General features: G+C 42.7%; 1 protein-coding gene across 1 annotated transcript in view; it reads right to left on the reverse strand.

The window, feature by feature from the left end:
• Wdpcp (WD repeat containing planar cell polarity effector) overlaps positions 1-13706 on the reverse strand; it is a 225911-nt gene that overhangs the window by 133496 nt on the left and 78709 nt on the right. Inside the window, exon 11 of the mRNA XM_032916336.1 lies at positions 6351-6539. Within this exon, the coding sequence (XP_032772227.1) occupies positions 6351-6539 (189 nt within the window). The remainder of the gene's footprint in view (positions 1-6350; positions 6540-13706) is intronic.

Here is a 13706-nt window from a genome sequence, read left to right on the forward strand (position 1 = left end):
AAGTTGCACATTGGCCTAAGACATGTCTGTGACGCAACTTTAGGAGAACAGTGAAAACCTCTATCTTGGCCTAAATCCTGCCATAAACAAGGTTCTGTGCTTTGTCCTTTCATGAAAGCAAACACCCTGGGATAGGAGAAGATTGGAAAGAGGCTTGTGATAAAGGAGGGAGGCCAGGAGATAAGGAATTAGGAGACAAGGTGAGTTCTGTCTACTTCAGAGTTTAACCAAGATATGCCAGTGGGGCTGGGCTTTCACCCAGAAATACCTGGCAGCGACTTACCTTACGGTGAGAACATGAGTATGTATGAACGTACTGCAGTTCACAGCTAGATCCCTCTAATATTTCTGCTTCCAACACTGGGTTGAATAAACAATTCATTATTTAGTGGAACTCCTTTAGTTGTAGGCCTATTTAGATTTGCAAGCATTAAACAACTTGTCAGAATAATTGTTGCAGGCTTGACTAAGCTTTAGTAATTTCTTTTTTATTTTTCAATCTCAAATCTAGACAGTAAAATAGGATGCATTTTGGAGGTATTTTCTTTCAAAGCAGCAGTCAATTTAGATTAAAATTGAATCTAGCACTGTTATTGTGAAAACAAGCCGGATTCGCTCACCGTTGCTTGTTTTCCTGACAGCATGTTCTGTACATCTGAAATATTCAAGCCTACACGGAGCACTCAGACCTCCCAGCACAGCTCCGGATTCATTAGGCTGCCCAGCTTGATGTTGAAGGCAGAAATGAAGATCTCAAAGACAGACCCAACATGGCTAGAAATAACAACACACTAGGTTTCACTAATAAAAGGACAACGAATTACCATGTCAAATTTGTTAGATTCAGATAAAATAAATCTCAACAGGGAATTCTGAGTGCTTCAGAAATGTATTTTGTAGTTACTAGCGGGAAGTGCACATATCTGCTTAGCATAGGATATTTGGACAACCCAGGAATGTATAGATTTTGTTTTAATGGCCCAATATCATAAAAGCTTTTTTATTTCCCTATCTCCCAATGTGATTCTTTGGGAAGAACAATCCTTTATAGGGCAAAAATCTGATAATGTCCATTTGTATATTTCTCTATAATCTTTCTTGCAAGCTAGCAATTTAATATCATAAATTCACTAAGGAGCTAACAACTTCTCAGTGTCCTGAGTGAAACTTAGTATTTTATCTTTCCATATTCCTTCCTTAACTGTACCCTAAGGACTCGTTCCTTAGAGTACAGATCCCTAGACTGACTTTGGAGGCTCTGGTCTTTCGTTTTTGTTGTTACTTTTACGCACATACTCAATCCTGAGAAGTTCATCAATATTAAGAAATAAGTATGTGAGATAACTCTATAGGTAAAACTATAGTAATGTTTTCCATCACCTAAATCTTGAAGTTATACTTTCTATTCTGAAAAGTACCACAGTGGACCACGTACTGTGGTCGGCACTTTCTTTATGTATGAACACTGACATTTCCATACATGAGTTTGGACTACGCCAAAAAGTTCACTTATTTCTTAAACACTTATTAAAAGGGAATTCTGGGAGTTAGGCCAAGGTCCATAATATAAACTTCCTACAAATTCATAAGCTTACTGGTCACCTACAAAATCTTATCCAACAACTTATTATTTATTTTGAAAATGTAATAAAAATGAAGAAAGTCTATTAAAACCCAGTGAAAATACAAAGACAAAAAATGTTCTCCAGCAATAGACCTGTCTGGATTTTCTCACCCTGTATTATTTAGGAATACCTTCTAGTCATAATTTCCTAACGTTAATAGGAGAAAATAATGTGAAGTAAGTGTATAAACCCTAGCTGTTTTGGTATATTTCACATCATATAAAAGAATAACAACTTATAAGTACGTGCTTGAGAACTGGGAGACACAGAAACTTGTTCACATCTTATGTGTTACTTTTTCTCAGTGTTCACCACTCAACAAGAAACATCTTGGATTTATATGGCAAAATTAATATGAGAAGGTGAGGCAATCCAAGCAGGCAGGCAACCCAAGACGGAAGGAGCACACACATCAAGAGGGGAGGAGCAGTCACATCAAGAGGGGAGGAGCACACACATCAAGAGGGGAGGAGCAGTCACATCAAGAGGGGAGGAGCACACACATCAAGAGGGGAGGAGCAGACACATCAAGAGGGGAGGAGCAGTCACATCAAGAGGGGAGGAGCAGTCACATCAAGAGGGGAGGAGCAGTCACATCAAGAGGGGAGGAGCAGTCACATCAAGAGGGGAGGAGCAGTCACATCAAGAGGGGAGGAGCAGAGGGGAGGAGCAGACACATCAAGAGGGGAGGAGCAGACACATCAAGAGGGGAGGAGCAGAACATCAAGAGGGGAGGAGCAGTCACATCAAGAGGGGAGGAGCACACACATCAAGAGGGGAGGAGCAGTCACATCAAGAGGGGAGGAGCAGTCACATCAAGAGGGGAGGAGCAGTCACATCAAGAGGGGAGGAGCAGTCACATCAAGAGGGGAGGAGCAGTCACATCAAGAGGGGAGGAGCAGTCACATCAAGAGGGGAGGAGCAGTCACATCAAGAGGGGAGGAGCATGCTGGCTCTGGTGGCGCAGGCCGGTAGGATTTGCTGAAGGAGGCAGAGGCAGGAGGATCTGGAGTTCGAGGCCAGCCTGGGATACACATTTTGGGGTTGGGGATTTAGCTCAGTGGTAGGCGCTTGCCTAGCAAGCGCAAGGCCCTGGTTCGGTCCCCAGCTCGAAAAAAAAAAAAAAAAAAAAAAAAAGAGGGGAGGAGCAGTCACATCAAGAGAGGAGGACACTGAAGAAAGAAATTGAAGAAGACCTCAGAAGGTGGAAAGATCTCCCATGCTCATGGATTGGCAGGATTAATATAGTAAAAATGGCCATTTTACCAAAAGCGATCTACAGATTCAATGCAATCCCCATCAAAATGCCAATCCAATTCTTCAAAGAGTTAGACAGAACAATTTGCAAATTCATCTGGAATAACAAAAAACCCAGGATAGCTAAAACTATCCTCAACAATAAAAGGACTTCTGGCGGAATCACTATCCCTGGAATCAAGCAGTATTACAGAGCAATAGTGATAAAAACTGCATGGTATTGGTACAGAGACAGACAGATAGACCAATGGAACAGAATTGAAGACCCAGAAATGAACCCACACACCTATGGGCACTTGATTTTTTTTGACAAAGGAGCCAAAACCATCCAATGGAAAAAAAGATAGCATTTTCAGCAAATGGTGCTGGTTCAACTGGAGGTCAACATGTAGAAGAATGCAGATCGATCCATGCTTATCACCCTGTACAAAGCTTAAGTCCAAGTGGATAAAGGACCTCTACATCAAACCAGACACACTCAAACTAATAGAAGAAAAACTAGGGAAGCATCTGGAACACATGGGCACTGGAAAAAATTTCCTGAACAAAACACCAATGGCTTATGCTCTAAGATCAAGAATCGACAAATGGGATCTCATAAAACTGCAAAGCTTCTGTAAGGCAAAGGACACTGTGGTTAGGACAAAACGGCAACCAACAGATTGGGAAAAGATCTTTACCAATCCTACAACAGATAGAGGCCTTATATCCAAAATATACAAAGAACTCAAAAAGTTAGACCAAAGGGGAGACAAATAACCCTATTAAAAAATGGGGTTCAGAGCTAAACAAAAAATTCACAGCTGAGGAATGCCGAATGGCTGAGAAACACCTAAAGAAATGTTCAACATCTTTAGTCATCAGGGAAATGCAAATCAAAACAACCCTGAGATTTCACCTCACACCAGTGAGAATGGCTAAGATCAAAAACTCAGGTGACAGCAGATGCTGGTGAGGATGCGGAGAAAGAGGAATACTCCTCCATTGTTGGTGGGGTTGCAGACTGGTACAACCATTCTGGAAATCAGTCTGGAGGTTCCTCAGAAAATTGGACATTGAACTGCCTGAGGATCCAGCTATACCTCTCTTGGGCATATACCCAAAAGATGCCCCAACGATATAAAAAGACACGTGCTCCACTATGTTCATCGCAGCCTTATTTATAATAGCCAGAAGCTGGAAAGAACCCAGATGCCCTTCAACAGAGGAATGGATACAGAAAATGTGGTACATCTACACAATGGAATATTACTGAGCTATCAAAAACAACGACTTTATGAAATTCGTAGGCAAATGGTTGGAACTGGAAAATATCATCCTGAGTGAGCTAACCCAATCACAGAAAGACATACATGGTATGCACTCATTGATAAGTGGCTATTAGCCCAAATGCTTGAATTACCCTAGATGCCTAGAACAAATGAAACTCAAGACGGATGATCAAAATATGAATGCTTCACTCCTTCTTTAAAAGGGGAACAAGAATACCCTTGGCAGGGAAGAGAGAGGCAAAGATTAAAACAGAGACTGAAGGGACACCCATTCAGAGCCTGCCCCACATGTGGCCCATATATATACAGCCACCCAATTAGATAAGATGGATGAAGCAAAGAAGTGCAGAAGTGTAGATCACTCCTGAGAGACACAGCCAGAATACAGCAAATACAGAGGCGAATGTCAGCAGCAAACCACTGAACTGAGAATAGGACCCCCGTTGAAGGAATCAGAGAAAGAACTGGAAGAGCTTGAAGGGCTCGAGACCCCATATGTACAACAATGCCAAGCAACCAGAGCTTCCAGGGACTAAGCCACTACCTAAAGACTATACATGGACTGACCCTGGACTCTGACCTCATAGGTAGCAATGAATATCCTAGTAAGAGCACCAGTGGAAGGGGGAAGCCCTGGGTCCTGCTAAGACTGAACCCCAGTGAACTAGACAGTTGGGGGGAGGGCGGCAATGGGGGGAGGGGGGGGAGGGGAACACCCAATAAGGAAGGGGAGGGGGGAGGGGGATGTTTGCCCAGAAACCGGGAAAGGGAATAACACTCGAAATGTATATAAGAAATATTCAAGTTAATAAAAAAAAAAAAAAGAGAGAGGAGGAGCAGTCACATCAAGAGGGGAGGAGCAGTCACATCAAGAGGGAGGAGCAGTCACATCAAGAGGGGAGGAGCAGTCACATCAAGAGGGGAGGAGCAGAAACATCAAGAGGGGAGGAGCAGACACATCAAGAGGGGAGGAGCAGACACATCAAGAGGGAGGAGCACACACATCAAGAGGGGAGGAGCACACACATCAAGAGGGGAGGAGCACACACATCAAGAGGGGAGGAGCACACACATCAAGAGGGGAGGAGCACACACATCAAGAGGGGAGGAGCACACACATCAAGAGGGGAGGAGCACACACATCAAGAGGGGAGGAGCAGACACATCAAGAGGGGAGGAGCACACACATCAAGAGGGGAGGAGCACATACATCAAGAGGGGAGGAGCATACACATCAAGAGGGGAGGAGCAGTCACATCAAGAAGGGAGGAGCAGTCACATCAAGAGGGGAGGAGAGGGGAGGAGCACACACATCAAGAGGGGAGGAGCAGTCACATCAAGAAGGGAGGAGCAGTCACATCAAGAGGGGAGGAGCAGTCACATCAAGAGGGGAGGAGCACACACATCAGGAGGGGAGGAGCAGTCACATCAAGAGGGGAGGAGCACACACATCAAGAGGGGAGGAGCAGTCACATCAAGAGGGAGGAGCACACACATCAAGAGGGGAGGAGCACACATATCAAGAGGGGAGGAGCAGTCACATCAAGAGGGGAGGAGCAGTCACATCAAGAGGGGAGGAGCAGTCACATCAAGAGGGGAGGAGCAGTCACATCAAGAGAGGAGGAGCAGTCACATCAAGAGAGGAGGAGCAGTCACATCAAGAGGGGAGGAGCAGTCACATCAAGAGGGGAGGAGCAGTCACATCCAAAGAACAGTTCCAAAGCATGGAAAAGAGGAGGGAAGCCCAGGCTACAGGCCATTCTGACGCGCAGGGGGATTCTAAGGACCTGCCGTCTGAACAGAGGACTCATGTAAGAGAAAAAGACTGCTCTTTAATGTGAGAGAGGAATAAGACCTTGGCTTGGTGCCCTTTGTCTGCAGACAGAGATTAAATGAAATTTCTGATCAAAGCTTGAAATCTGAGCATAATCCATACATGAACTTAACTGAATTATGAACAACCACACTTTGAGTTTCAACACAAGCCCAGGCAGAAAAGGTGTCCTCTGTGTTGACAAACACCAAACAGGAAGTAGTACCATTTAGGAATAATTCTTTGATATCATTTCAGTTTAATACATCATTCATACTTTTGTTCCTCAGTCTCCAATGATATAACCCCAAAACATTCTAAAACTGACTCCAGACATATTCCATGTATACTGAAAACCACGGATGCCATGTACTGAGGTCTTACCTTCCCTCTCTGGAGTGAGCCTCTGTCTGAGAAGATGGTTCACGATGGTGCTCATGCTGATGAAGCACTGCTGGCCCAGGGTGTCCCAGTTCATGCTGCTCAGAACGCTGACGGCCTCGTACACCTCATCACAGTGAATGTACTGGAAGATAAGGTCCACCAGGCCCAGCTGTCCTCGCGTGAGGACACCTGTCACAAATAAGTAAATACCAAGTCAAGTAAAGTAAAACAAGGTCACAAGGGAAAAAATATGCTGGGACATCAGGGGTATTTAGAAAATGAATCCACTTCCAATCTTGACAGATCAGGAACATAAAAAAAAAAGTTCAGTCAATCATTTAATTTTATTTATAAAAGGCATTTGAAACTAACAATTTTTACATGTTAAATGGCAAACACTGTGACTTTTAAGCACCTTTCTATTTTGTTTCCATTTTTTAAAAATGGGGCTGGGAAGATGGCCCTGCTGGTGACAAGCTTGGTAAGTAAGCATGAGGACCCAAGTTCAAGCCCCTAGAAGCCACATCAAAAGTTTGACACAGCAGGGCATGCCTAGGATCCCAGTGCAGAGGAAACCAGGCCAGGAGGATGAGGAGGGCTAACTACCCAGCCCGGCAGGTTGAAAGGGAGATAGATATTCAAGTTCAGAGAGACCAAAAAGATGAGAGGCAATTGAAAAAGACTCCGGAATTGGCCTCTGGCCCCCCATATGTCTGATCATATACACGCATATGTAAATATACAAATACACAAAAGGAAAAAAGTCTAAATGCTCATTTTTTTCTTCAGTAAGTATTTTACTGATTCTGGTAAAGTCTATAAAAAACTCAGGGCAAATAATCATAAAGCTAAGTGAGAAATGCCTGTGAAATTATTTTATAAGCCATAAATACTACAAAGTATTACTGTAATTTCTTTTTATTACTATCATCAGAATTTAACTGGGATATTTACAGTTTTCATGGTTTTTAAAATATACTAGTCCATGAAAAAGATGCTGAAATTCTTCGACTAATTCCAAGTTACATTAAAAAAAAAACAAACCCAACAGCCTATTGTGCTTATCTAACAAGACTCAACTTGATAGAGAATCTGGGGAAACACCTACGTCTATTAGGCAGTCAGACTTTACTATCACTTCTGAGTTGGTAGAATCAACAGATGTGACTACCCAAAGCCCTCACGAGCCTGTGTCAAGCACTTCAAGTCCTAGTCATAAATCAGGCAGCTCCTGACAGGAGGTGTCAATGTGCAGCAACTCTGCAGAGACTGAAGTCAGCTGAAGTCTCTGCTCAGCTCTATCCATTCTATCAGTAGCGAGAGAAAGAGGTACGCTGTTCTCAACAAGGCTGTGTGTGATCGCAGTCCAACAGTTCCAAAATGAAGAAATTGTTTTTAATGGTGGTGGAGGGAGGAGACACAGGACACACAGAGAAACAAGAGATGAACGATAATAGGCTTTGCATCTGAAATTATGCAAACTAGAAAACAGGAAGACATTTTTAAAGGGCTTAAGACAAAAATAGAAATAACCTAAATTTTTAAACTCTTATAAGAGAGAATTCAAAATTCATGAAGAAATAAAAAAGTTTTTAAATACATCTAATAATAGAATTCTGAATAATGCAACAAGAATGGACAGAACTAAACAGAGTGGGAAGACCTAAATAGACAATTACAGCTGAGATTTCAGTGATCTTTCATGAATCAAGAAGCTACATACACAGAAACTCTGGAAAAATATTTGAAAAACACTATCAGTGAAAACTTAACATTTAGATATATTTTCTTCTCTCTCTTCTCTGTCTGTCTCTCTCTCTCTCTGTCTCTGTCTGTCTGTCTGTCTTCCTCTTTTCTATGACAGCTATAGCAGAGGATGATCTTGAACCTCGGATCCTCTCTGGCTTCTATGTCTTCTGTGCTGGGACTACAGAGGTGCACAGCCATACCCATCCCAAAGAAGCTTCATCCCTGACACAGCATTTGTAAAGCATTTCACCCAACGACAGTAGGTCATATGTTCCTTTCGACTACACATGTAACAGGAACCAAGCTAAAAGCATTTCAGAGTAATAAAACACCCTATAGTACATTTCAAAAGTGTTAAGTCATGTAACTAGATTAGATTCTCTAAAATCAAGAGAATTAGCTCTAATAAGCAGGGAGAAACCTCCAAATATTGAAAAAATGTCACCAAGTGAGGTCACCACTTGAGAGCTAGCGCTGAGGGATTGGAGTGATGGCTCAGTGGTAAGGTGCACACTGCTCTTGAAGGGGAACCACGATCCATTTCCAGTACCTGTGACACAATTTATAACTACCTATGAACGCCAGCTGCAGGGGACCAAATGCCCTCTTTTGGATTCCATGAGTACCTCCTTTCACACACACACACTCACACACACATGCAAAGACACACTTAAAAACAAAAACAATCCTCAAAGTTCAATAGAAGTAGTTGTTAAATTTTAAAAATTAAACAAATAACTAAATGAAAAGAAAAAAAAAACAGAAAGAAAAGAAAATATATGGCACTAAACATAAAGTGTTTGGCTCCAAAAGTCACCAGGGAAATAGAATTAACAATCCATGTATTATCCATGTATTGTAGAGGCTAAGATGAAAACGCCATGGATACCAAGTCTCAGGGAAGATGAACAACTGCCGCTCTCACTGCTCACCAGCACGGGCTGTTACGACCACTTCCTTCAAAGTAGCACATGGCCCAACATGTCCAACTCTAGGTTTCTCCCAACAGAAATGAAAATATCTTCCATATAAAGATTTGGCCATAAAAGTACAGAGCATTTTTAATGCTTTACCTTAAACCTTGAAGTAAACCAAATGTCCACCAACATGTGAAAGAATAGCAAAGCACTGTGGTGTGTAGGTACATAATGGCTATGAGGTGACAGGAATGGAAACTGACTTACAGATAATATGGAAGATTCTCACAGGCTAATGCAGAGTGTGACAACACCTGGGCACAATTCATTCTATGGCTGCATTTCTATGGAATTCTATAAAAAGCAAATCTTAATCTGTAACAAGAGAAATCAAAGCAGTCATTTATTATCAATTGTAAGGAAGGTGGGGACGAGTACAAAGGACTTTAGGAGAATGCTTTAGAGAGATGAAAATGTTCCATCTCTTAACTGTGGTGGCAATCATGGGAATGTATATATTAAGCTCGCTGATGAGCACTTTAAGTGTGCATAGTTTATTTATGTAGGTTATTCTTCAATAAGCCTGATATTAAACCATTACTAAAGTGAAGGAAGAAGATGCTGTGTAGGATAAAGTCCATTCCAAGTGAACTGGGAGGTGACAAAAGCTGTGAAAGCTGAGGGCATCCAACATAATTTCTCCTTTCCTTTCCTTTCCTTTCCTTTCCTTTCCTTTCCTTTCCTTTCCTTTCCTTTCCTTTTTCCTTTCCTTTCCTTTCCTTTCCTTTCCTTTCCTTTTTCCTTTCCTTTCCTTTCCTTTCCTTTCCTTTCCTTTCCTTTCCTTTCCAGAATTAATGGGCTTCATCATTCTATTTCCTTATAGGGATCACAGTACTGTGGTTGTCTTGGCAACCTATAGCCCTCCCATACCTCTAGCTGTTGTGGGTTGGGCTAATGCTGCTTGTATTCTAATGCTAATTTGGGGCCCTCAAGGCTGTTTGCCCCAAAGGAGAGAGTCCTCAGGTAAGGCACTGAGTGACTCTGTCCCCAGTTGATTATGATTGGTGAATAAAGATGCCAGCAGCCAATAATAGATGGGAAGAAGGGAAATAAATGGGGTTGAGGTGGACTTAAAAAAAGGAGCAGGGAAATATGTTAGCCTTCTGTCTAAGCTCCACCCCTACAGTTCCCTGGCAACAGCCAGGTTTGCCTGACACTATAAAAGTGTTTGCCCCCTCCTCACTCTCTTGTTCTTGCTTTTACCCTCTTCCCCCTTTGTCCCCTTTCTCCCCATTCCCTTCCCCCCATTCTCTCTACATACTTGTGGCCAGCCTCTACTCCCTTCTGTCCTTCTCTTCTCTTCTCCCCCCTCCCCTCCCCTCCCCTCCCTTCCCCTCCTCCTCTTCCTCCTCTTCTCCCCCCTCCTCTCTCTCTGCCCTACTACCCTCTTAATCCCCCTCCCCATGCCCTGAATAAACTCTATTCTATACTATAGCATCCTGTGTCTGGTCTCTCAGGAGGAAGGGATGGACCCACTGAGGTACCCCCTTTCCCCAGACCTCCATAGACCATATCCCCCCTCTCCTTATCCTTTTATTAACACAACAAAAAGAGAAGGAGGAGGAAGAGGAGGAGGAGGAATAGGAAGGAGGAGGAGAAGAAGAAAAAGACATGAAATAGAAGAGTATGCAGGAGAGGACAAAGGAGAGCAGCCATGGGTTAGCAGAGCCATAGAAATGTAGTCACATAGGCTGGGCAACTGAAGCTGAGGGCAGCCCAGATAAAACATAGTAAGTGATAACTTGGGTTAATAACAGAAAGAGGATTCTAACAGCATGGAGGATAGGCAGTCGGCCAGACATTGGGCTGTTTAAGGCGGATTAAAATATAAACACTGCGTGTGTGTCTTTCATCCGGGAACAGAAATGGTTTAAAGTGGGAAGAAACCCCACACCAGGATATTTAAAATGTTTCTACATCCAGCCTTGCTGATCCCCTTTCTCCTAAATGCCCCCTTGTGCTTTCATGTCGTATGTATGAGAGAAAACATACCAAAGTCTATCTTTGCCTCCACTGCCCTCTCTTCCTTCCCTGATTTCTTTTGACACCTTCTTTACCACTTATCTCCCTATTTTCAAGCCTTTCCTCTTCTATTCTTCAACTATTCAATATATAGAAAACACACACAATTTGACATTTGACACTTAACTACCATCATGTGCTGAGTAAGTTATAGTACATACATAACTCAATGATACTCAGCTACTAAAAAATTACTAAACCCATTTAGTAAAAATAGCATTTATAGAAAATTATTACAAGACTTCTCGAAAACAAAACCATATACTTCTTGCTTTTTAGAGTAATAGACAGACACATAGACAGGCAGATAGACACAGACAGATGAACAAATAGATAGATACACATACACAGAGAGAAAGGAAAGGGAGAAAGATGGGGGAAGGAGGGAAGGAGGGAGGGGGAGGGGGAAGGGGAGGGGGAGAGAGAGAGAGAACGAATGAATCTGGGAATTTAACACCTCACTGCTCACTGAGAGAGGATATTTGCTTTAATTTAGCTTACTCCCAGCTTTAGAGGATAAAATGGGGAGAGCTAGAGTCAGGTAACAACAGTGAAGCTCAACGGAGTGTTATGGTTCTGCTAGAACTTACAGAATTGATTGGAATGCTCACTAACAGGGGTAAAAGACACTCAAAGATAAAGTGTTTTGATTTGGAGGTTTCACTAAATAATTGTAACATCTACTAAAATGGAAAATATAAGAAGAAAAGTGGTTTTGGTTGAAATGATGGTTGCATATGAGGTGGTATTCAGCAAATCAAGGAAATGTATCGATGTGGAATTGGGAGCCATCTTGGATGGAGTCAGAAATGGGATAGTGGCTGAGTTCTGCTACTATAAATGGGTGAATAGATTATAAATGTGCAAGTTTATTTAGCATATAACATGGCAGGACAAGTGGAGATTGAACTTACAGCCAACCCCTCGCCATCCGCCCCCACCAGTAAGTATATTAGTCCATTTGTGAGGGAAGAGTCCTTGGGACCCAATCGGCTCTTGAAGACTCTGCCTCTTTACACTGTTAACAGCGGCAACTCAACTTCACTGTGGCTTTTGCAGATAAAATCCAAACCACAATGCAAAGGGGAATTACAAAGAAACTTTCAACCTGAATAAAATACAATAAGAATTAAAAGTATACTCCTGAAGAACTCCATTTCATAAGTAGGCAAAAGACAAGTGTTAAAAAGCTGTGCTCAGAGACAGAAAAGAAAGTTCTTTAATCAAGAGGATGTCGGCTAACATCAAATACTGAAAAGTCATCACGGATCAAAGGTTATCACATAGGAAATCACCAGAGACCTTTCCCTGGGTAGTTCAAAACGTACTGCAGACATGAACCACAGTTATAGTGCTGCTGTGGCCATGAGAACCCTAGTGCTGTTCCCTGCCACACCTGGACTTTGACAATGGAAGAAAGTCCATCAGAAGCAAAGGAGAAGACTGCCAGGGAAGATTTGTTTCTTATGAGGTAGCCTGGGCCTGTTTATGCACTGTTCACCAAGATTCCTGGTAGGTGGGAAAGATAACGACGACGTAACAGTCTCATACAATAGCAGTGACAAGACCAAGAGGGATAGGTGTCCTAGCCCTGCATGACATACAGATGAGCAGTAGCATGGGGGAGGAAGGGTAGTAACAGGTAAATTTATTGCAGTGCTAATTAATTACTAGGTGAGATCGTGGGTCAATAAAAGAGCTGATGATTAAAGAAATGAAAAAGCAAAGAGGGCTGGGAAGGGCTGTAGTTAAACTGGGTGAGCTTTATGATTTCCATATGATAACCAAGGCGCCTCTCAAAACCAACCTCGGCACATGTATGTGGGGATTTGGGGTGAGCACAGCACAGGCATTCTGAAGGGTGTACGGATTCTGTATAGAATGCAATACTCAACCTGTAGTGATAACAATGGTAAAGCCCTTGTGTCTGGCGTTGAGTGAAATGTTTCAGCAACACCTTTGCCATGTTTGGATCAATCAGTAGAGGCTGAGAAATTGTTCTGAAACTGTTTGAACCTTGAAGAAATGTCTCCCTGGAAAGTCTGCACTTGGTGCTACATTAAGAACTTGGCAGCAGCACCAACTTTGGTTCGCAGACACTCCTCACAAACCTGGAGCTCCACTTCTGATTACGGCTAGCCGTGGTCAAAAGGGACAGAGATTTGTGTGGGCTGTCTCTCTCACGGGCACCAAGGGCAAGATATCTTTGGTAGTTGGAACCTTTCCCAGCCCCAATTAACCTTGTATAATGTTTGAATAAAGTAACTGGTGTGAGCTAACTAGGTGTCAGTCTTTTCCAAGAAGGCTAAACCCTCTGCTCTTTCAGAAAATGGAGGCTTAGCATCGTGGTGAGCTTCTCTTTCTACTTTGGCAACTATGACCAACATCAATCAATACTTACTGGAGTTTCCATTAGGAGCATGACACTGATAGTTGCTTCCCAAGGAAAGCATGCATCTAGAGGTCTTCTTATAACAGAGAAGATGTCACCATGCTTCTGTGATCATTGAAAAGGACTAAGACAGGGCACCCAACCTTAAGGGTTTCCCACAGCATTATGCTAAGTGACCTGGCACCTGCCACCGCCGTGTTTACACTGACAGCACCC

The sequence above is a fragment of the Rattus rattus genome, chromosome 11 (genome assembly GCF_011064425.1).
Source record: "Rattus rattus isolate New Zealand chromosome 11, Rrattus_CSIRO_v1, whole genome shotgun sequence".
NCBI lineage: Eukaryota > Metazoa > Chordata > Mammalia > Rodentia > Muridae > Rattus > Rattus rattus.